General features: G+C 43.2%; 1 protein-coding gene across 1 annotated transcript in view; it reads left to right on the plus strand.

Annotated features, from left to right (window-relative positions):
- Positions 1–22,137, plus strand: part of LOC134503526 (phospholipase A2 inhibitor and Ly6/PLAUR domain-containing protein-like) — a 137,591-nt gene extending 115,454 nt beyond the window's left edge. The window contains exons 4-5 of the mRNA XM_063312328.1: positions 21,217–21,357; positions 21,914–22,137. Coding sequence (XP_063168398.1) covers positions 21,217–21,357; positions 21,914–22,137 — 365 coding nt within the window. The remainder of the gene's footprint in view (positions 1–21,216; positions 21,358–21,913) is intronic.
- Positions 22,138–22,392: the final 255 nt, after the last annotated feature.

Genomic DNA, 22,392 nt, shown 5'->3' on the forward strand with positions numbered 1-22,392 from the left:
CATATTGAAAACTTCAGGGTCTCGATCTTACACTTTTGGTTACCAAAACATGGCTGTTGGTTCTGCAATGGAGATTTTTCAGCCATGCCACCACACCATCATGGTTTTTGTGAAAAACAGACCAGACAGGACTTCGCTACTGCCTCAAGGCTGAATGGGTTTGTTGATTCACATTTACACTCCCCCCGCACACACACAAACACACTGTTTTGGATTCCCATCTTTCTTGAGAGCCAGAGGAGCAAGATCACACATCACACGATTTCCACCCCTGAAATCGTTCAGTGTGTTGCATAAAACTGGACAGAAAATTTCTAAGACTGATCTGTACTTTCAACATTTGGCTTGAAGCCTGGATCTTGTTTAGGGTTTGTTTGGATGATGAACCAGGTCAGGAGTAGAGAAACCCAGTGACTCCCAAGAGAGTTATCAGTCAGAGAAAAACTCTGATAGAAGGCTTAAGAAAGAGAGGAGGCATCGCACAAAGCCAGAAGCCCAAAAGTCAGTTTCGGAATTCAGAGGGAAACTTCATCCAACAAGGCTTAATTGGGCATTAGGGATGTTTGGAAGACAGTAACAAGAACTTATGGACCAGAGTTTCTAAAGTCCTCCAGAAGAAGCTTTTTCTCTTGAATTGTACAGGTAGTCCTTGCTGAACTACCAGAATTGGGACCGGAATGTCAGTTTCTTGGGCTGGTTTGCTGTGATTTATTCTTGATAAACCCATATTGGCCTCTGCCAAGCAATGTGTTGTGTTCTAAATGCTCACAAGCCAATGGCTTAATAATTTGCTCCTGAATTTTGATTATGTGTGATCAAATCAGTGACAACTCCTAGTGACCACATAGATAGGTTTTCTGCATGATTATCTGTCCTCAGCCTGGTCCTTCAAGGCTTCCAACAGTGTTGCAGAGTTTTACCCAGTATTGAAATCTTTGCTGCCCTTGAAAGGATGTCCAAAGTTATGCAGCTGAGAAGCAGTTAGTAAGCGAATCCGACCCAATTTTACGAGCTTTTTTGTGGCGGTCATTAAACAAATCACCACAGGCATTATGCAAAGCACATGGTCATTAAGCGAATCACATGGTTCCCCATTGTTTTTGCTTGTTAGAAGCCGGCTGGTAGAAAATGGTGGTCACTTGACTACAGGATGCTGTGACGGTCACAAATGCAAACTGGTTGCCAAGAACCCAAATCACGATCACATGACTGCAGGGACGCTGCAACGGTCATAAGTGTGAGGAGTGCTCACAAGTCAGTTTTTTCAGCACCATCATATGTCCGAACCATCACTAAGCAAATGGTTGTTAAGGGAGGACTACCTGTACTGTCAATGAATCCATTACTCTTGGAATTCCCTCTTCATTACGCAGACAATACATATTAATAAAAGAGCAGCAAGCACACGGCGGAAAAAGAGCAATACTTAGAAAGAGGCAGTAGGGAAAATGTCATGCCCAGAAGCAAACAACAACTCCTACTGCTAGAGGGAACAGGTCCCACCATTCTGGCCCCCAAGGCCTGCTTCTTTTAATGGGCTTCCTTAAACCAGGAGGAGGGGTCATTTCAATATCCAGGGAAATGTTTGTTCTTGTTGGAAAGAATGTACTTTTTTTTAGTTACAAGATTGCTGATTCAGCTTTTTCTCATGCTTATCTCCTTGTCCACAGTACCTGCCGCGGACAGCAAAGACAGCAATTTGGCTTGCCCCGCGTGTTTTGCTTTCTCCACCTCCTGTGATGCCGCGTTGATCAAATGTCCTGAGTCAGAGAAGCAGTGCGTGAACATTACTGGGACTATTATTCAAGGTAAAACTGAAACCAAAATACTCAGAGTGAGGAAGTGTCCAGCTACGTTGACAGAACACATTTAGTCCTGGCTGGCAGACAGAATTAATTTCCTCAATTTGTGCAGCTGAACTGCAAATTTTGTCTTGGCTGCAGTTCCTTGCAAACGCCTAGTAATATTGGGACTTAACTGCAGACAGTCCCTTGTAGGACAAGAACCACTTGGTGACTGCACTGGGCTAATCCTGTGTCCTGCCGTTTTCCACTGTTTGGGAGCAGATCCAAAGATATGTGTTTGTGTGTCTGTGTACATGTGTGCCCAAAGACACACTCACATGAACATATACATTGTCCTGAAATGCTCAGCAAGGTTGGACCTGGCTGGCCTTTGGATGAGCTCCACTGGAAAGCCAGGAACACCTCTTGGCACAAGGCAATGGGAAACCACTTCTGTGGTGCTGCTCTGAAAACTACATCAACGTGTCCATGGAGTCACTAAGACTTGAAGCGTCTCTACCTTTTCCTTTGCATTAGCAGCAATTAGTTGAGGCTACTTGTCCTCTTTTTTATCTTTTCTAGGTCCTGTGGCAAAACCCTTCTATGGTAGAGGTTGTACTATGCTCACAGCAAACGAGATTCCTCCCATTCACGGTATACCTACAGGTCAAACCTCCGGGGTTCTAATTTCTGGAATCAGCATACAGCCAGCTACAGGTACTTTGTGATCAGTTCAAGGAAGCTTCCCGGTTACCCTCCTTCTGTCTGGTCTTATTGGAATCCAGCTGACCAACATCCTTTATTGATCCTGTGTCAGGATCCTGGTTTCCTATATTGAAAGAGCATCTGAGTCCCAAAGAATTAAGGAAGTGGCTCATTTGGAGGGTTCAGTTGCAAATCAACCCCCAAGATGTTTTGATTTTACCTTTGAGAAATAATGTTTTTTGGGAAATACCATTTGATTTTTTTAATGTTTTAATTTGTTTCAATCATTATATCTAATCAATTCATTAAAAGGATTTCCCCAAACTCTGACATTAAAATATATTCAGTTAGTTTGGAAAAAAAAATAGAGGAGGATCTATAAGCAAAAAGTAGAATATATGTTTTTCATATAGAATATCCCTTCTTCAGCTTTGTAATCTTTCATTAAAACCATAATAAACATTGTGTCAGACAGGCCTTTCTCTGAAACACTGACAGTCCTTTTCCTGCTAATTAACTAAACGTTAAAGTGGTTGTGAAGCCAGAACCAAATGAAGCACATTATGGCATTTCCTCTCATCTAGATACTGGTCTCTACCTGCTATATCCATTTTGGTTTGGGCATGTTAGCGACAAAACTCGAAACAAATTAGACTCCAACAGTCTTTGAGTTTAGAAGTCAAAAAAGACTTTATTTCGCTCTCTCTCTGAGCTTCTACGGTTTGCAAAGCGTGCTGGACTTTCCAGGAGCATGATGCAACGAGTCCAAAAGAAAAGCCACACCACACAATATTTCAAGTTTATTTTTATACATTTTCCTGTCCCGTCGCTCCTCTTTATCCGTTTCCCCATTGGCTGGGTACTCTCAGACTTACAATCTTCCGGCCGCCTTTGTTTTAAACCATCATCATATTAGGTGATGTGTTTAGCCGTTGCCCTGATGAGTTTAGCCATTACCAGATGATGAGTTTAGCCATTGCCATGATAAGTGATGAGTTTAGCCCTTATCATTGGATGAGTTTTCCCCACGATCTCCTCCTGACTTCGTGTTGGTTTAAGTATTTAACATGGCGTTGCTTTTGCTCACTAGCTTGAACTTATTGACGCATTAAAATCTTTACCTCTCACAATCCCCCCTTTTAATTTTTATCGATCTTTTTAATTTGTAACTCGAATTGTTGTAATATTTTACTTGCTTCGGAACTCCCATATTTATTTTCCATTAGGGTCATCATTTTTTCCTTTGGTATCATATTCTCTATCGTGCTTTGTACAATATTTCTGATCAGGGGGATAATGCATGGGACGCACATTAGGCCAATAAAAATTAACATTCCCATCATTAAAGCTTGCTTCCAACTGCTGAATAATCCTCCCAAAAATCCCCCACTGTCAGTATCTAGAATTCCTTTCCATGTTTGGACGGGCACGTGTATTAATTTCCTCAGGTTGGCGGTAAGATCTGCTACCACCTTTCCAGTTTCACCTATTTCCAGACAGCAGTTTGTTAGGTTGAACTTCCCGCATACACCTCCCTCTTTTGCCAATATGTAATCAGGGGCTAATTTGTTTTGGTATACTGCGGTTCTACGTTTGTCCTGTTGTTCAGCAATTACATTTAAGGCAGCATCTATTCTTTTGCCCGCTATTTCCAATACTGCCTGTAACCTTATTCTTCTATTAAGCATGTAGATTGGGGTTCTATATCCATAGGACCCATCCTCAGCCCGTGATGCCGGGTCATAATATGCAATTATTCTTTCTGGAGGCCATTCGTCATCTTTCCATTTTCCCACTTCTATCCCTGCTATACTTCGTTTTTGTCTCCCTATCTCATCGTATACTGGGATTCCTAAAACCTGCTTTCTTCTCATGGGTAAGAGGAAGAAAGAAGGCCTTATCCATCCCAACATACAAGTTCCACTCCAGTTTCCTGGTAGCTTTTCGTAAGCTTGGTTTCCACATATCCAATACATATTTTCCGGTGATATCCAATCTTTTCCCTTTTCTATAGTGATATTGAACTTCACTGGTTTTGACTCATTATTAGGGCTTGTCCACTCTTGTTCATCCCATACCCCTGAACACATTAAGTCTCCGACAGGAATAGTTCCGTTTTGTCTAAAGCAGATTCTTGCCACCAGGTTTGTGGTTAACGTCCAAATAATGTCAGAGGTTGCTTTTCTCTGAGTAATGTTTCCCGTCTTAGTGAGATTGTTGAATTGGCCAGGGTCAGCCTCTTTAGGCTCCCACGGCCACTTCTCACCCATGTTTGTCCCCCCACAGACAAAACAATTTTTTTACATCTAGGGTTTGAGCAATACCTTCTGCCATTTCCACAAACAAATTTTGGGCTTTTGTGGAAACCACTTGTTTGTCTCCTAATTGTTTTAAGGTCTCATAAACTGACCAAGTTATGCTCCTTTCCTCCCCTGTTTCCTGCAATATTTGTTTTACTTCCAATGTTATAATTGCCCCGGGGTCTGTCCCTTTTCCATATATCAGGATCCCATAGGTATATTTTCTTCAGCAAAGGATCGTTACCTTGTTGTGGTGCTGGAGCTTGAGCACCTCAATGATGCCATGAGCTAAACCGTGAAGGGCCACCCAAGACGGGAAGGTCATGCTAAATGCGATCCCTGGGGAAGGTAATGGCAACCCACCCCAGTATTCTTGCCGTGAAAACTAAATGGATCAGTACAACCAGAGATATGTCGGTATACCATCGGAAGATGAGACCCCCAGGTCGGAAGATGGTCAAAATGCTACTGGGGAGGAACAGAGGATGAGCTCAACTAGCCCCAGTCGTGATGACGCAGCTAGCTCAAAGCCGAAAGGACAGTTAGCGGCCGACGGTGCTGGTGGTGAACGGCGAATCCGATGTTCTAAGGATCAACACACCATTGGAACCTGGAATGTAAGATCTATGAGCCAGGGCAAATTGGATGTGGTTATTGGTGAGATGACAAGATTAAAGATAGACATTCTGGGCGTCAGTGAACTGAAATGGACTGGAATGGGCCACTTCACATCAAATGACCACCAGATCTACTACTGTGGACAAGAGGACCACAGAAGAAATGGAGTAGCCTTCATAATTAATAGTAAAGTAGCTAAAGCAGTGCTTGGATACAACCCAAAAAACGACAGAATGATCTCAATTCGAATTCAGGGCAAGCCATCTAACATCACAGTGATCCAAATATACGACCCAACCACAAATGCTGAAGAAGCTGAAGTAGAGCAGTTCTATGAGGATCTGCAGCACCTACTGGACAACACGCCTAAAAGAGATGTTATTTTCACCACAGGAGACTGGAATGCTAAGGTGGGCAGTCAAATGACACCTGGAATTACAGGTAAGTATGGCCTGGGAGAACAAAATGAAGCAGGACATAGGCTGATAGAATTTTGCCAAGACAATTCACTCTGCATAACAAACACTCTCTTCCAACAACCTAAGAGACGGCTTTATACATGGACTTCACCAGATGGACAACACCGAAATCAGATTGACTACATCCTTTGCAGCCAAAGGTGGCGGACATCTGTACAGTCGGTAAAAACAAGGCCTGGAGCTGACTGTAGTTCCGATCATGAACTTCTTCTTGCACAATTTAGGATCAGACTAAAGAGATTAGGGAAGACCCACAGATCAGCTAGATATGAGCTCACTAATATTCCTAAGGAATATGCACTGGAGGTGAAGAATAGATTTAAGGGACTGGACTTAGTAGATAGGGTCCCGGAAGAACTCTGGACAGAAGTTGGCAGCATTGTTCAGGAGGCGGCAACAAAATACATCCCAAAGACAGGGAAAACCAAGAAGGCAAAATGGCTGTCTGCTGAGACACTAGAAGTAGCCCAAGAAAGAAGGAAAGCAAAAGGCAACAGTGATAGGGGGAGATATGCCCAATTAAATGCAAAATTCCAGAGGTTAGCCAGAAGAGATAAGGAATTATTTTTAAACAAGCAATGCACAGAAGTGGAAGAAGACAATAGAATAGGAAGGACAAGAGACCTCTTCCAGAAAATTAGAAACATCGGAGGTAAATTCCAGGCCAAAATGGGTATGATCAAAAACAAAGATGGCAAGGACCTAACAGAAGAAGAAGAGATCAAGAAAAGGTGGCAAGAATATACAGAAGACCTGTATAGGAAGGATAACAATATCGGGGATAGCTTTGACGGTGTGGTCAGTGAGCTAGAGCCAGACATCCTGAAGAGTGAGGTTGAGTGGGCCTTAAGAAGCATTGCTAATAACAAGGCAGCAGGAGACGACGGCATCCCAGCTGAACTGTTCAAAATCTTGCAAGATGATGCTGTCAAGGTAATGCATGCTATATGCCAGCAAATTTGGAAAACACAAGAATGGCCATCAGATTGGAAAAAATCAACTTATATCCCCATACCAAAAAAGGGAAACACTAAAGAATGTTCAAACTATCGAACAGTGGCACTCATTTCGCATGCCAGTAAGGTAATGCTCAAGATCCTGCAAGGTAGACTTCAGCAGTTCATGGAGCGAGAATTGCCAGATGTACAAGCTGGGTTTAGAAAAGGCAGAGGAACTAGAGACCAAATTGCCAATATCCGCTGGATAATGGAAAAAGCCAGGGAGTTTCAGAAAAACATCTATTTCTGTTTTATTGACTATTCTAAAGCCTTTGACTGTGTGGACCATAACAAATTGTGGCAAGTTCTTAGTGGTATGGGGATACCAAGTCATCTTGTCTGCCTCCTGAAGAATCTGTATAACGACCAAGTAGCAACAGTAAGAACAGACCACGGAACAACGGACTGGTTTAAGATTGGGAAAGGAGTACGGCAGGGCTGTATACTCTCACCCTACCTATTCAACTTGTATGCAGAACACATCATGCGACAAGCTGGCCTTGAGGAATCCAAGGCTGGAGTTAAAACCTCTGGAAGAAACATTAACAATCTCAGATATGCAGATGATACCACTTTGATGGCTGAAAGTGAAGAGGAACTGAGGAGCCTTATGATGGAGGTGAAAGAAGAAAGTGCAAAAGCTGGTTTGCAGCTAAACCTCAAAAAAACCAAGATTATGGCAACCAGCTTGATTGATAACTGGCAAATAGAGGGAGAAAACGTAGAAGCAGTGAAAGACTTTGTATTCCTAGGTGCAAAGATTACTGCAGATGCTGACTGCAGTCAGGAAATCAGAAGACGCTTAATCCTTGGGAGAAGAGCAATGACCAATCTCGATAAAATAGTGAAGAGCAGAGACATCACACTGACAACAAAGGTCCGCATAGTTAAAGCAATGGTGTTCCCTGTAGTAACATATGGCTGCGAGAGCTGGACCATAAGGAAGGCTGAGCGAAGGAAGATTGATGCTTTTGAACTGTGGTGTTGGAGGAAAATTCTGAGAGTGCCTTGGACTGCCAGAAGATCCAACCAGTCCATCCTCCAGGAAATAAAGCCAGACTGCTCACTTGAGGGAATGATATTAAAGGCAAAACTGAAATACTTTGGCCACATAATGAGAAGACAGGACACCCTGGAGAAGATGCTGATGCTAGGGAGAGTGGAAGGCAAAAGGAAGAGGGGCCGACCAAGGGCAAGATGGATGGATGATATTCTAGAGGTGACGGACTTGTCCCTGGGGGAGCTGGGGGTGTTGACGACCGACAGGAAGCTCTGGCCTGGGCTGGTCCATGAAGTCACGAAGAGTCGGAAGCGACTAAACGAATAAACAACAACATAGGTATATTTTATTGGTTTGATCGGAGTTAATGTCATTATAATGGGATTACATTCCCCAGTTTTACAGTTGCTCTGGGCTACCCCATTTTGTATTCGCAACTTATGTTCTCCTATGGGTCGGTTCGTCCACGTGGCAGTGGTCACACATTTCCATTCTGGACAATAATACCAGTCTTGTACATTACAACTATAATCATTGTCATAATTGTTGGGGCCTTGTTTTGGATAGGCACATAGATACTTGGCATCTAACATGTACGTGCGTTCCCACCTCAATCCACCACAGTTTCCCATTGGCCAGCCATTAGCATTGATGACCTTGCATGCATCAAAGTTTAGTTGCACATGGGTTCCATATGTTCGAATGAGTTTAGAGGTTATATTTTTATGGGTTCCTGAAGTATGGTGAGTTAAGATCACCAGTATCATAGTGATCTTAGTAACTTCCTTAGGGTCATAAGATATCATTTTGTTCTCTGTCTCACAGACTTGGAATTCTTGATTATTCTCAATGCACACCCCCTTTTGTTGACATCCCTCCGGTTGTTTAGTGTGATATTGTAGGGTTTTTGTTTTTGTTCACCCCTGCTGTACCCAACTGACATACTTTTCACAATTTGATTTTTCTGCTTCTTTGTTTGTAGAAAGGATCTGTCCCCACAAGATATTTACAACTATTACCTTCGCCCAGTATACTTTATGTAAAGACATTTTAGTCATATCACCTGCAGCCACAAGGACACGGGTAGCCTTCGGGTTCTAGCCAATCTTCCTCTAGGGTTATATCACACTCTTCGGTACAATCAGCATGAACCGCTCCACACCCCTCACAGTGGCCACAACAACAACACTGGAAAATACAAGGGCATTCACAGAACCAGCACATTCGCACAACCCTCCCCTGGTTTATTTTTACGTAATATCATTTGGAGGTCTCCGTTGTGCTTGCTTGGTCCGGTTACCACTTTCCACTCTTCCGGAGTTTGTGGTTCTGGCCCTCTCTTGGCTCTGGTATGATGAGTCCTTTTCAGCCGTCCTGATCGTGGTCTCAGAGGTCAGCAATACCTGGAACAGTCCGTCCCACTTAGGTTGGAGCTTTTCTTCTTTCCAACTCTTGATCAGGACCCAATCTCCGATTTGGAATTTGTGAACAGGGAACTCTAGAGGGGGTTGTTGAGCCAACAATCCTTTTTTCCTATAAAATTCAAAATACTGGGACAGGGTGTGCACATAGATTCGTATAATTTTATCTCTAGTTTCCAGAGAGTCTATACAAATTCTTCCCGGAGCAAACCCTACTCCATATAATAATTCATAAGGAGATAATCCTATGTCGCGCCTAGGTTGTGTCCTAATTCTCAGTAATGCTAAAGGCAAACATTTGGTCCGTGGCATTTTTGTTTCTAACATGAGTTTACTGAGGCTTTCTTTAATCTTAGAATTCATTCTCTCTACTTTCCCACTTGAGGGTGCATGCCATGGGGTATGGAAATCCCATTTTATATCTAAGGTTTGCATGATTCCCTGCAAGAGTTTTTCTGTGAAGTGACTCCCTGGATCGCTATCGATTTGAGTGATCAATCCATATCGGGGTATTATATGATCCAATAGGAGCCATATCACGGATCGGGCATTAGCTTGTACAGTGGGGTAAGCCTCTACCCAGCCTGTAAGATGGTCGATTATCACTAAGAGGTACTTATAAGTTCCGACCTTGGGAAATTCTGAAAAATCTACCTGGATACATTGAAATGGTCAGAAAGCCGGAGGTCTCCCACCCGGGTTTCCTTTTCTCAAGGCAAATCGATTAACTCGTTTACAAATTAAACACCCTTCGATGACCTGAGCGGCCAGGGTATAGATCCCAAAGCATGCGTATGACTTTAAAATACAATCTACCATGGCTTGGGTTCCCCAATGGCTTCCCTCATGTAAATGGACTAAAAGATGTCTGGCTATTGCTTTGTTTATAATTTGTCTCCCATCCGGGAGAAACCAGCGGCCATCCCGTCCTTCTTGCCCCCCCCCCTCCCTCTTCATGTATTCTTTTTCTTTATCTGAAAAGATAGGGTTTTCTACTTCTGGTTTTACCTCGGGGATAAGTACATACATGGGTTCAGCTTCTCGAGCTGCCTTCTTAGCTTCTTCATCTGCCAGATTATTGCCCACTATTTCGAAGGTATTCCCCTTCCTATGAGCTTCTACATGTACTACTGCAATCCTTTTTGGTTTCACTAGTGAGTCCAGAATTTCTGTAATTAGTTTTTCGTGTATTAATTCTCTCCCTTTGCTGTTCACCATTCCCCGATCTCTCCAAATCCGTGAGTCAGTCAACCATCTTCCTGCCTTTTGTTGGAGGATGGTTCACACTTGATGTGGTGTGCTTACCACCAGAGCCCCTCTGAAAGTCAGTTTTCGGCTCTCCTGAACAAGAATGGCAGTAGCCGCCACTGCTTGTACACAAGTCGGCCATCCGCGGATGACAGGGTCCATTTGTTTTGACATGTATGCTACCAGTTTCCTCTGTCCAGCCCATTTTTGAGTGAGTACTCCATGAGCTATGCCTTCCTCAGCATTTACAAACAAGTAGAATGGTTTATCCAAGTTGGGCAAGCTTAAAACTGGTGCTTTTGTTAGGGCCTCCTTTAATTCCTTAAAGACTTCTTTTTCTGCATTTTCCCAGTGTAAGATCCAAGGTTTCTTCTCGGTAAGTTTCCCATATAAACTTTTTGTTTGCTTGGCATAATTTTCGATCCATAATCTACAATATCCTATTAGTCCTAAAAACTTTCTCAAATCCTTCTTGGTTTTACGGAGAGGTTGCCTTATTACTCCCTCTATTCTTTCAGGTGTGATTTTTCGGCTTCCCTGACTAACTAGGTGACCTAGGTATTTAACTTCTCTCTCTACATATTGAAGTTTGGTTTTTGATACCCTCAACCCTTTCTGGGCTAAGTAATTCAACAATTGGTTAGTTGCGTCTTTGGTAAGTTGCTCTCTTGTCCCTGATACTAAAAGGTCATCTACATATTGTATCAAATATGTTCCCCGAGGACTTTGGAACCCCTCCAGAACCTGTTCTAGTACTTGTCCGAACAGGTTCAGGGACTCAGTGAAGCCCTGTGGAAGTACTGTCCATTGATATTGTTGCTTCTGTCCCAAGAATGGGTTTTCCCATTCAAATGCAAACAAGGGTCTTGATTCTTTTGCCAGTGGACATGCCCAAAAAGCATCTTTTAAATCTATTACACTAAACCATTTTTGGTCGGATGGAATATGTCCCATTAAAGTATATGGATTTGGAACTACTGGATGCCTAGTTTCCACTACTTGGTTTAAGAGCCGGAGGTCCTGGACCATCCGGTATGTTCCGTCCAGTTTACAGACTGGAAGGATAGGGGTGTTATATGGGGATTGAGTCGGCTCTAATAGTCCATCTTTCACGAGGCCGTCTATTACTGGTTGTAACCCCCTTCTCCCTTCCATCGAGATCGGATATTGTTTTTGTCTAACAACTTCTCCTTCCCTCTTCAATTTAATTTGTAACGGAGGGACTTGAAGTCGTCCTCTATTTCCTTCCGCTACCCAGGCTTCCTTATCAATAGCTTTCTGATCTTCCTCTGTTAATAGTAACATCTGCTGGGAGTCGTCCGAAAAGGATATGGAAAGATTTAATTTTCCTAATAAGTCTCTTCCTAATAAGTTTACCCCGGCTTCTGGTATATATAGAATTTTCCCCTTTACTCCTGTTCCTTCCCCGTATTGGATCTTCACTTCTTCCAATTCTGTCACATAAAACGGTTCTCCTTTTACCCCTGAAATTTTTACTTTTCTTTCACTCTTTCTTACAGAACTGGAAATGGTTGCTACTGAGGTCCGGGCTGCCCCAGTATCAATTAAAACACCATCTCCTCTCCTTCTGGTCCCACCTTTAAGTTTATCAAGGGCTCCTGGTGGGATTGATAAAATATGGCCCCTGACCCCCCTAGTAGGGGATATTGTAGTCTTCCTGAGCCATGGCATATATCTGTTGTTCCTTCTGAAGTTTGGGACAGTCTTTTAAAGTGTCCTTTCTGCCCACATTGAAAACATGCTCTTTCCCTCTTTCCCTCGGACTTCCATCCCCCTCTTCCTGTCCGGTAGTTTCCGGCCTCTACTCTTGGCCCTATTCTTCCTTCTCTCTTCCCTTCCTTCATTCCTCCCTCTTCTTTCTTTTCATAATTCATGACTTGGTGGACAGTTGCCACCATCATTTTACTCTGTTGTTTCGCCTTTTCATTATCTCTCTGGACATAGACCTTTTGTGCCTCCTTCAACAAATCCTCAATTGATTTATCCACCCATCCATCTGCTTTTTGCATTTTTTTTCTTATATCAGGCCATGATTTGGTGACGAATTGGACTCGAACAAGTTGGATATTCCCTGCTGCCTCGGGGTCTATCCCGGAATATTTGCGCATTCCATCTTTTAATCTTTGTAAGAATGCGGCTGGCGATTCCTCTTTTTCTTGTTCTATCTGGAGGGCTTTGGTCATGTTTTGAGCTTTGGGTACTGCTTCCTTCATTCCCCTAATTATCAGTACTCTTAAGTCCTCCATGTTCTGTCTCCCCTGATTCGTATTATTGTCCCAGTTTGGTTTGGCAAGAGGAAATTTTACATCCCCCGCTGGGCCGGCTTGATGCTCTCTTTCCCAAATTTGGATAGCGGCTTTTCTTATCAGGTGCCTCTCTTCAGCAGAAAATAAGAGTATTTATTATAGCCATTAATTCATCCCATGTATAGAAGTTCGGCCCCAATAAATTATCCAATTGTTCTGCTGCCCCCAATGGGTCCTCTATTAAATTTTTCATCTCCTTTTTAAACATCCACAATTCTGATGCCTTTAATGGTTCATGTACATAACTGATGACTGGCTGTCCTTGAGCGTTCAATCCGGAGGGGACCTCCCTCAAAGGAAAACTTGTTGTTATTTCTTCGCCTTCAAATGGCAAATTCCTTAAATCCTTTTTACATTGTTCAATTTCTTTCCTTAAATTTGTATATAAATTTGACGGGGGTGGACTAGGAGGGGGAGGTACCATGGGCATTATGGGTTGTGGATTATAAGGGGGTGGTGGTAGGTATCTCCTTTTTTCCCCTTGGTCTAATTCTTCTTCCCCCTCTCCTTCTGTATTTTGGACTAAGATCCGACTCTCCTCCTGGTCTTGTGGCCACTTATTTGGCACCCATATAAGGGCATAATCTAGTTCCGGTTTTAAAGTTTTACATTTCTTATTTTTCACATACTCATACAAATTCTGACAGGCGAAATAGTTGTCACTCCCTTCTTGTGGCCAATCTATTCTTTCGTCTTCCCACCATACAAAGCAACATAGGTGGATCATCTCTTCCTTAGTTAACCCCATTTTAGTGATTATTTTATTATACGGGGGCTTTCCCCATCCAGCCAGTAGGAGTCCTAATGGACTCCTCGGATATATTTTTAATTGTTTTTTCTTTCTTTCCCTCACTCGTGGACGACTCTTTATATTGCCCATACTGGTTACCGTCCTGTCTTTATCCTTACCAGTCTGCTTTTGAGACTCCTTTCGTACTTCACCAAGTCACTTCCTCCGCTTCCCGGACAATCCTCTCGCGAGGGTATGGAACCGCGGTACTAAGGAGTCACTCTCGCTTTGCCTTGCAGCCCTCTTTGGCTCTCAGGGCGTCTCACAGACACACTTCTCACAGATCTCAGACTCAGAACAGTCCTACCCAGTCCCCCAACCGCCCAGGTGTGAATCGGACACCTTCCGGGTTCTACTCACCTGGTTCTGTGCACAGAGTCTCCCGGTCCTTTTACAGGGTTCAGCAATCTCTCTCTTGGTCCACTCTCAAGATCTTTTTCTATTTTGACTGCTATGTGGGTTCGTGGGGCTCGAAAGGCTCCTATTCCAAGATCGCCACTGTCACGAGGCAAACCGGAGCCGTCACAAAGGGATGGGGCATGCCTCCCCTGGTTACCTCGTTAGCCAAGGCAGTCCCGGAACCCTGAGTCGAGCCCCACGTTGGGCGCCAAAAACTGTTAGCGACAAAACTCGAAACAAATTAGACTCCAACAGTCTTTGAGTTTAGAAGTCAAAAAAGACTATTTCGCTCTCTCTCTGAGCTTCTATGGTTTGCAAAGCGTGCTGGACTTTCCAGGAGCACGATGCAACGAGTCCAAAAGAAAAGCCACACCACACAATATTTCAAGTTTATTTTTATACATTTTCCTGTCCCGTCGCTCCTCTTTATCCGTTTCCCCATTGGCTGGGTACTCTCAGACTTACAATCTTCCGGCCGCCTTTGTTTTAAACCATCATCATATTAGGTGATGTGTTTAGCCGTTGCCCTGATGAGTTTAGCCATTACCAGATGATGAGTTTAGCCATTGCCATGATAAGTGATGAGTTTAGCCCTTATCATTGGATGAGTTTTCCCCACTATCTCCTCCTGACTTCGTGTTGGTTTAAGTATTTAACATGGCGTTGCTTTTGCTCACTAGCTTGAACTTATTGACACATTAAAATCTTTACCTCTCACAGGCACAAGGTACTTGCTTGCACAGAACAGCCCTTCCTTCCTTCCTTCCTTCCTTCCTTCCTTCCTTCCTTCCTTCCTTCCTTCCTTCCTTCCTTCCCACCTCTGGACTATCAATGTTCCGGCTATCAACAGTCCTACAACACTGTGCACTATGGCATGCATCTCTCTCCCTCTTTCTATCTCTGTCTCTATCTCTTTCATTTCTGTATATCTGGCTGATGAACATAAGGCATATGAGGGGAGCAGGAGGCATTGCTGCTCCAAGCAGGGACTTTCCTCTATCAACCGTCATGGACCATTGAGGAGCCATTACGACACCAGGCTTGTTCTTAGTGACCCTCTTTGCAAAACATGCCGATCTGGGCAGAGGTAGTCTTGTGTGAAAATAATAAGGTAGCTCCAGTAGTGCCTTTTTGGCCCCAACCCATTCTGTGGGCAGCTCCATCCTACGAATAAGGCCAAGAAAGTTAGCAGAAGGTGATCTGTTCCTTCCTACTTCTGGCAAAGAGACACAGGTCAAGAGTCAACTCCTGCCCTCCTCACTCCTGCAAAAGTCAGCTGCTCTTGCAACTTCATGACTTGGTATCGTTTATTTTTCGTAGGGGGGAAATCATATGGAAAGGGGTGGGGGAGCCATCCCTGATTCTGTCTGTGGTGGTGTTTTTTTCAGAACCCTTTTTAGAATATTAAATATCCCAGCCCACTTTGCAACAGCTGGAAGTCCATCAAAGGTGAAGTTCCCTGTTTGAGCAGGGCATCCATGGTTGAATGCCAGTGGCACCTGGTGTTAAATATTTTTCCCAGAGCAGCCTTTCTCAACTTTTTGACCCTGGAGGAACCCGTGAAATATTTCTCAGGCCTCGGGGAACCCCTGCACTTTCATGCTCAAATATAGACCAGAAGTTACAAAATTATTATATTCGTTTCATGGGTAGGCCTGTAGATATGCACTAACAGTCTTCTTATACTAAAAATAAAGAATAAATCTTACCTCTTTAATGTGAATTTGCCCGAATTTGAAATTATTTTTAAATAAATCGTGACCTCCCAGGGAAGCCCTAGTGAACTCTTGTGGAACCTGAGGGTGCCAGGGAACCCTGTTTGAGAAACGCTGTCCCAGAGAGTGGCTGGCTGGGTCAGCCGTGGCAGGCAGATATGTCGTGTTCCTGCTGATTCTAAGTTAAGATTGCCTGGTGCTTCTCTGCCTCATTCACCCAGGGAGGAAAAGCTGTTCTTCTTGAGCACCTCTAGGCCTTTTGCTGAACTCCTTTCCTTCTACACATGAATCCTTCTCAGCTTTCAGTCCCTCCTTATTCCAAAGATAAAGCTCATTTGCCCTAAATCTATCAAACTCCAAAACTCCACAACAACAAAAGCCAGAGCATGAATCATAGCATGCCATGATCTCTCCAGGTTTTATTTAGCTGGCATGTCTGGTGGGTGCAGCAGTTCTTCCATGGTTATTTGCAAGAAAGAATATATACCATCTCAGAGGAATTCTAAGGACAGAATTCTTTTCAGGAAAGGAAAAAAACCTAATATTTTTTATTCCGTCTTCTTCTCTTCAGAAAAGGTCTTCACCTGTCAAGACACTACAACACAATCTAAGACTTGTATCGGGACCAAATGCTACTCACAAAATCAAGAAAATACCATTGGTAAGTGCATATGCCTCTGGGAACACGTTCCAGTAGCTTTTGTATTTCTCAAACTGGTTAAATATGGCATACAAAATGTTAAGAGGCCTTTAGAAGTGGGGAACCGGAGAGAAGAATGAGGCCTGCTATGGATGCGTGGATTTGCAAAAAGCAGGAGGTGTGGTAAAATTAAGAGGAAGGGGCCCAGGAACTGAAATAAGTGCCTTTTTTATCTGTAATACAGTCCATTCCCAAATGGAGAGATAATCTTTTGACCTGCCCACGGCATTATTTTGAAAGCGATTTCACCCCAAGCTGGATTAAAGTTGCAGCAACTGCTTCAGTCTTACATCAGTAAACCAGCATTTCTTTTCAATCTGCTGGCTAAACCGACAAATATATCCCTAGCATCACTGTGTTTCTAACAAAATATCACAGACTCTTTATAGTGCTGTTCCTGGAAAAGAGATACCCTGTTTCTGTGACATCTTACCCCTATCAGACATATCATGACCCAGCTTAGTCACACCTGCTCCTCAGCCATTGAAGCACAACAATTCTTTATTTATTTTGATCAATGACCAGAAGTTTACATCTAAACCTATTTTAAAAGGAAAAACCACGTTGTTCAGCCTTGCATCAGCCGTTGCTTTATTTTTATTGTGGCCACATAACATTTAGCTACTGTACAGGTAATAAAAGTTTTTCTAACTGCAGGAAGGGGGTTCATATATTAGTTATTCATTTTTCCTGGGTATTGTATCCTAGGTATGGATACAATAAGAATAAGATACAATTATTTTGACTGTCCTTATGGAAGTTACAATAGAACAGCAAGTGGCAGAGTCTTTCTATCATCCTGTATCCGTGATGGGGTATGGGTAGAGTATCTACTCTGGAGAAGCACAAAGGGAAGGATGTTGTGTTTGGCCTTAGCAAATGTTTCTTACCTATTTAGGAAGGTAAGCCTATGTTAATACTTTACAGATTCCCAAATATCCTTTGCAATCCAAGGCCTGTAGTTCTGTGAAAACCGGTTGACCTCACCTTGATGCTCTGTATCAATTCCTCTTTGGGTGTTTGTTTCGCCTGTTCGTAAAAATGTCTCTGATAACCCAAGTAATGGTTCTACTGCCATTTTCCAGTTGGAAGAGTAATTGTCAGTAAAAGTGAAAGGCAATGAAGCTGTTTTGAAAAACTGGGTCTTCATCCAGTAATTGACTATCAACTTCCAAGCTTATTCCTCAGGTTTAGACATCCTTGTTTCTCATCTAATTGTGGCATTTGCTACCCCCCTAGGGGCAGCAGGTGTGGATCTCAAAAACGTCTTTGGTCCTGGCTCTAATGCATCCTTCTTGACATAGGGTTGCATTTATGCAGCATAAAGGATTTGGGCCGGGGCTTTATCTTCAGAAAGATATTGTTGTAGGTATTAGTTCTCCACCTTTAGTTTAAAAAGATGCCCTTCAGCATGGCTGATGACCTTGAGGGGAGCTGGAAGCCAAAGTCACGCTCTGCATTACATTCCCAATTTCTTTGTAATGGAAAGCAATCCGAAGAGATTTAAAGTGTTAACCTGTTCCATCCTATTCTCCTCCATAACCTATATAATCTAACTTGGTGTTTGGCTTTTTTTAGTATCCGTTTAGAGATATAAAGACATCGAGTTTTCAAAGCTGAAATCAACCCATTTTATCAATGTAGTGAAGTACAGATCTTAGTGCCTTTTCAGCATCATCCACATAAAGTTTTGGGATCTTATGGCCTTCCGTTTCAGGAGCATGGGAGGCTGGGCTGTTCAGGATTTCTAACACACGGTTGATCTATCGCTTGAGCAGAGCTGGAATGAAAATACATCCTTGGCAGACTCCCCTCTCTATATGGATCCTGTCAGAGAAGATACTTTGTGGGTTCCATCTCGCTTTTAAGGTGGCCTTGAAGTTCTGAATAAAAAAAAAAGGAGGCACCTTTAAATTCTTACATTTTTTAGTTTCTCCCATAAAATAGTTCTAGGCAAAGGCAAATATGCAGTCTAGGAAGCCATGTCCTTGGAGGACATCATTTTCTGAACATACGTCTGCATGAAACAGTGCAATACAAGAATATGACCTATTGTTGATGACCCCTCTCCGAATCCTCCTTGCTCAGAGCCAATTTCCTTCCAGTCTTGAAGCGTACAGTTAGGGGCTTGGCATATAATTTGCTCAACACTCGCAGAGGACTAATGGGCCTATAATAGGGCAGATTTTTCTTATTATCCTTTTTGTGTATTGGTATTATAATTGGTAGAGACCCAGTTTGGTGCTCAAGACATTATTCTAGAAACCGGGAGACCGTGAGTTCCAGACCCGCCTTAGGCATAAAGCCAGCTGGGTGACCTTGGGCCAGTCACTCTCTTTCAGCCCTAGAAATGAGACAATGGCAAACACTTCTGAAAAACCCTGCCAAGAAAACTGCAGGGACTTGTCCAGACAGTCTCCTAGAATCAGACATGATTTTAACAGATTTTTTTTAAAAAACTATAATATCTAGCCCCATCCTTCAGGGTATGATATGTTTGACCAAGATGCAAACCTGGGCTTACCGGTAGGGCTAGTCCTCCTCCAGGACTCCCCACTCCCTGTGAGGCATTACCGTACAAGACTTAATACAACATCCATCCAACTCAAATGTAGCCCACATTTCCTACTAGAAAAGGATATCACATTTTGAGTGGAATTTAAAACAAAAAGTTGGTCTTTTGGATTAACTGCCCAGCCTGCAACGTTCCATGAGATGAGGATGAGAGAGCAGGCTTTGGGGGGGAGGGGGGTTGAGATATCATGCTACCTGCTTTTGAAGAGTTACATTGAGTACAGGGAGGCGAAGTAGGGAAACGTGTCTCCCAGGTCAACTAATAGCAATTGGTTCACTGTCTGAGTAGATGATATACTCTGTTGAGTGCATCCTACAGTTTGAACCAACTGGGTCAAATTCAGCATTTTGGCGTTTCAAGGTTCCTGCTGATTCCTTCAAAAAGTGTATAACATCCTGAGTACTGGCAGAGACGTATGGCAACATTAGCACGCCATGACACCACCCATCCACCCACAGACACCTCATTAACCAAGGAAGGCCATTTCGCCATGACTGACTTATCATACCTTCCTACCATCCCAAAGCTATCCTGCTCTAAAGTCTGCCCTGCTTACTGTTATTTGGTCACAACAAGGGTTGGAAGAGCCTGGAACAGGCTCTGAGACCCGAGATGGGGAATGACTTATCTACTTGCAGAAAGAGGGCCGAAGAGTGTGAAAAGAAGGTTGAGTGGGAAAGAAGGGAGCGAGAGTGGGGAGGTGCAACCAGAGGAGGCAGACAGAGGTTGCGATGGTGGGAGGTGAAACAGCATCTGTATAAACCAGGGTTGGGGGGAGAAGGTCTCCTCCTCTCTCTGGGGCCCCAACTACAGATGGGAGATGAACCAATTTTTTTCTCTCTCTCTCCTAAGTGCAGAGAGATTTTAGCTCCATGATTATTTTCCCAAAGCAGGTAAACCTGATGCTTCGACAGTACATTACTGGAATTAATCTATTGCTTCCTTTACAATAGGTGACTTGGGGAAACAATACAGCTTACAAAGCTGCCTTCCATCATGCACAGAAAGCAACATAAAATTCACATTTGGAGAAGGCAAATATTTCAGGACAGCTACCAAATGCTGTGACGCAGACAACTGCAATTCTCCTGCTGAAGGTATGTGGGTCAGGCATGGACTGCAGTTCACGCAATAGCAATTCAGCAGGTCAGCTAAGGCCTGGGACCCCAATATCGTGGTGGTGTTGAGCACCCCTGGAATACTGAGAATCTGTGGGATGCTTCCATAAAACAGTCTCTGTGGTTTCCCCATTCAGAGAGTGGCTTCTGTGGGGGTTGTCTAGTCACTGAAGACCCTTTTATCTGAAGGCAAACTCACAAATATTCTTATTAACCCTCCAAGTCTCCACATACTACACAGAATTCTGACTTGCTGTTTGCTTTTTCTGGGCTTCCAAACTAAGCCCCCGGCTGTGGCCATTCAGCATTTTTATTTTTTCAAGAAGGCCTCAGTAGGACTAAGAGGCATCCTTCTTAATGAAGGGGAAATGAAAGACACCCGCTAAGGTGGGGGTGGTAAAGGTTTAGTTGCTATTTAAGGTGTTAAAATTAAAAATAATATTTAAAAAGCTCAAGGTGTCATATTGAAAACTTCAGGGGCTCGGTCTTACACTTTTGGATACCAAAACGTGGCAGTCAGTTCTGCAATGGAGCTTTTTCAGCCACACCACCACACCATCATGGTTTTCGGGAAAAACAGACCAGAGAGGGCTTGGCTACTGCCTCAAGGCTGTATGGGTTTGTTGATTCACACAACACAATAGACCAGAAAGGAGAGTTGAACTTGTACCCCCCGACACACACACACTGTTTGGGATCCCATCTTTCTTGTGACCCAGACGAGCACACATCACACTATTTCCACCACTGACCTGTTTCAGTGTGCTGCATAAAATTTCTAAGAGAATTTCTAAGACTGATCTGTACTTTCAACATTTGGCTTGAATCCTGGATCTTCATGCCCAAAGCAAACGACAACTCCTTCCGGTCACAGTATTCCAGCCCCCAATGCCTGTTTCTTTTAATAGGTTTCCTGAAGTCCAGGAGGAGGGCCATTTCAATATCCAGGGAAATGTTTGTTCTTGTTGGAAAGAATGCACTTTTTTACTTACAAGATTGCTGATTCAGCTATTTCTCACGCTTATCTCCTTCTCCACAGTACCTAGCGGAGACACGAAAACCAGCAATTTGGAGTGCCCCGCCTGTTTTAATTTCTCTTCCACCCCCTGTGAGGCCACAGTGATCAAATGTCCTGAAAAAGAGGACCAATGCGTGAACATTACTGGGATATTTACTGAAGGTAAAACTGAAACCAAAATACTTGGAGTGAGAAAGTGTCCAGCTAGGTTGACAGAACACATTTAGTCCTGGCTGGCAGACAGAATTAATTTCCTCAATTTGTGCAGCTGAACTGCAAATTTTGTCTTGGCTGCAGTTCCTTGCAAGCGCCTAGTAATATGGGGACTTAACTGCAGACAGTCCCTTGTAGGACAAGAACCACTTGGTGACTGCACTGGGCTAATCCTGTGTCCTGCCGTTTTCCACTGTTTGGGAGCAGATCCAAAGATATGTGTTTGTGTGTCTGTGTACATGTGTGCCCAAACACACACTCACATGAACATATACATTGTCCTGAAATGCTCAGCAAGGTTGGACCTGGCTGGCCTTTGGATGAGCTCCACTGGAAAGCCAGAAACACCTCTTGGCACAAGGCAATGGGAAACCACTTCTGTGGTGTGCTCTGAAAACTACATCAACGTGTCCATGGAGTCACTAAGAGCTGAAGAGTCCCTACCTTTTCTTTTGTATTAGCAGCAATTAGTTGAGGCTACTTGTCCTCTTTTCCTCTTTTCCAGGTTCTGAAAAAAAATTGTTCTATGGTAGAGGTTGTACCACACTCTCAGATAAGAAGATTGCTCTCGGTCAAACTATATACACAAGTGCAACCTCCTGGCTTCAAATTTATGACACCAATGTGGAGAAAGCTACAGATAGTTCGTGGTCAGTTCAAGGAAGCTTCATGGTTACCCTCCTTCTGTCTGGTCTTATTGGAATCCAGCCGACCAACATCCTTTATTGATCCTGGTTTCCTGTATTGAGAAAACATCTGAGCCCCAAAGAATTAAGGCTTTGGCTAATTTGAATGGCTGAGCTGTAATTTAACCCCACAGATGTTTGGATTTCACCTTTGAGAAATGGTTTTTGTGTCCATACGATTTGGTTTTGTTAATGTTTGAATTAGTTTCAATCATTATAGCTAATTAATTCATCAGAAGGATTTTCCCAAACTCTGACATTAAAATGTATTTGCATTCAGTTCATGTGAAAAAATAAG

Source organism: Candoia aspera, chromosome 10, assembly GCF_035149785.1.
Source record: "Candoia aspera isolate rCanAsp1 chromosome 10, rCanAsp1.hap2, whole genome shotgun sequence".
Lineage (NCBI taxonomy): Eukaryota > Metazoa > Chordata > Lepidosauria > Squamata > Boidae > Candoia > Candoia aspera.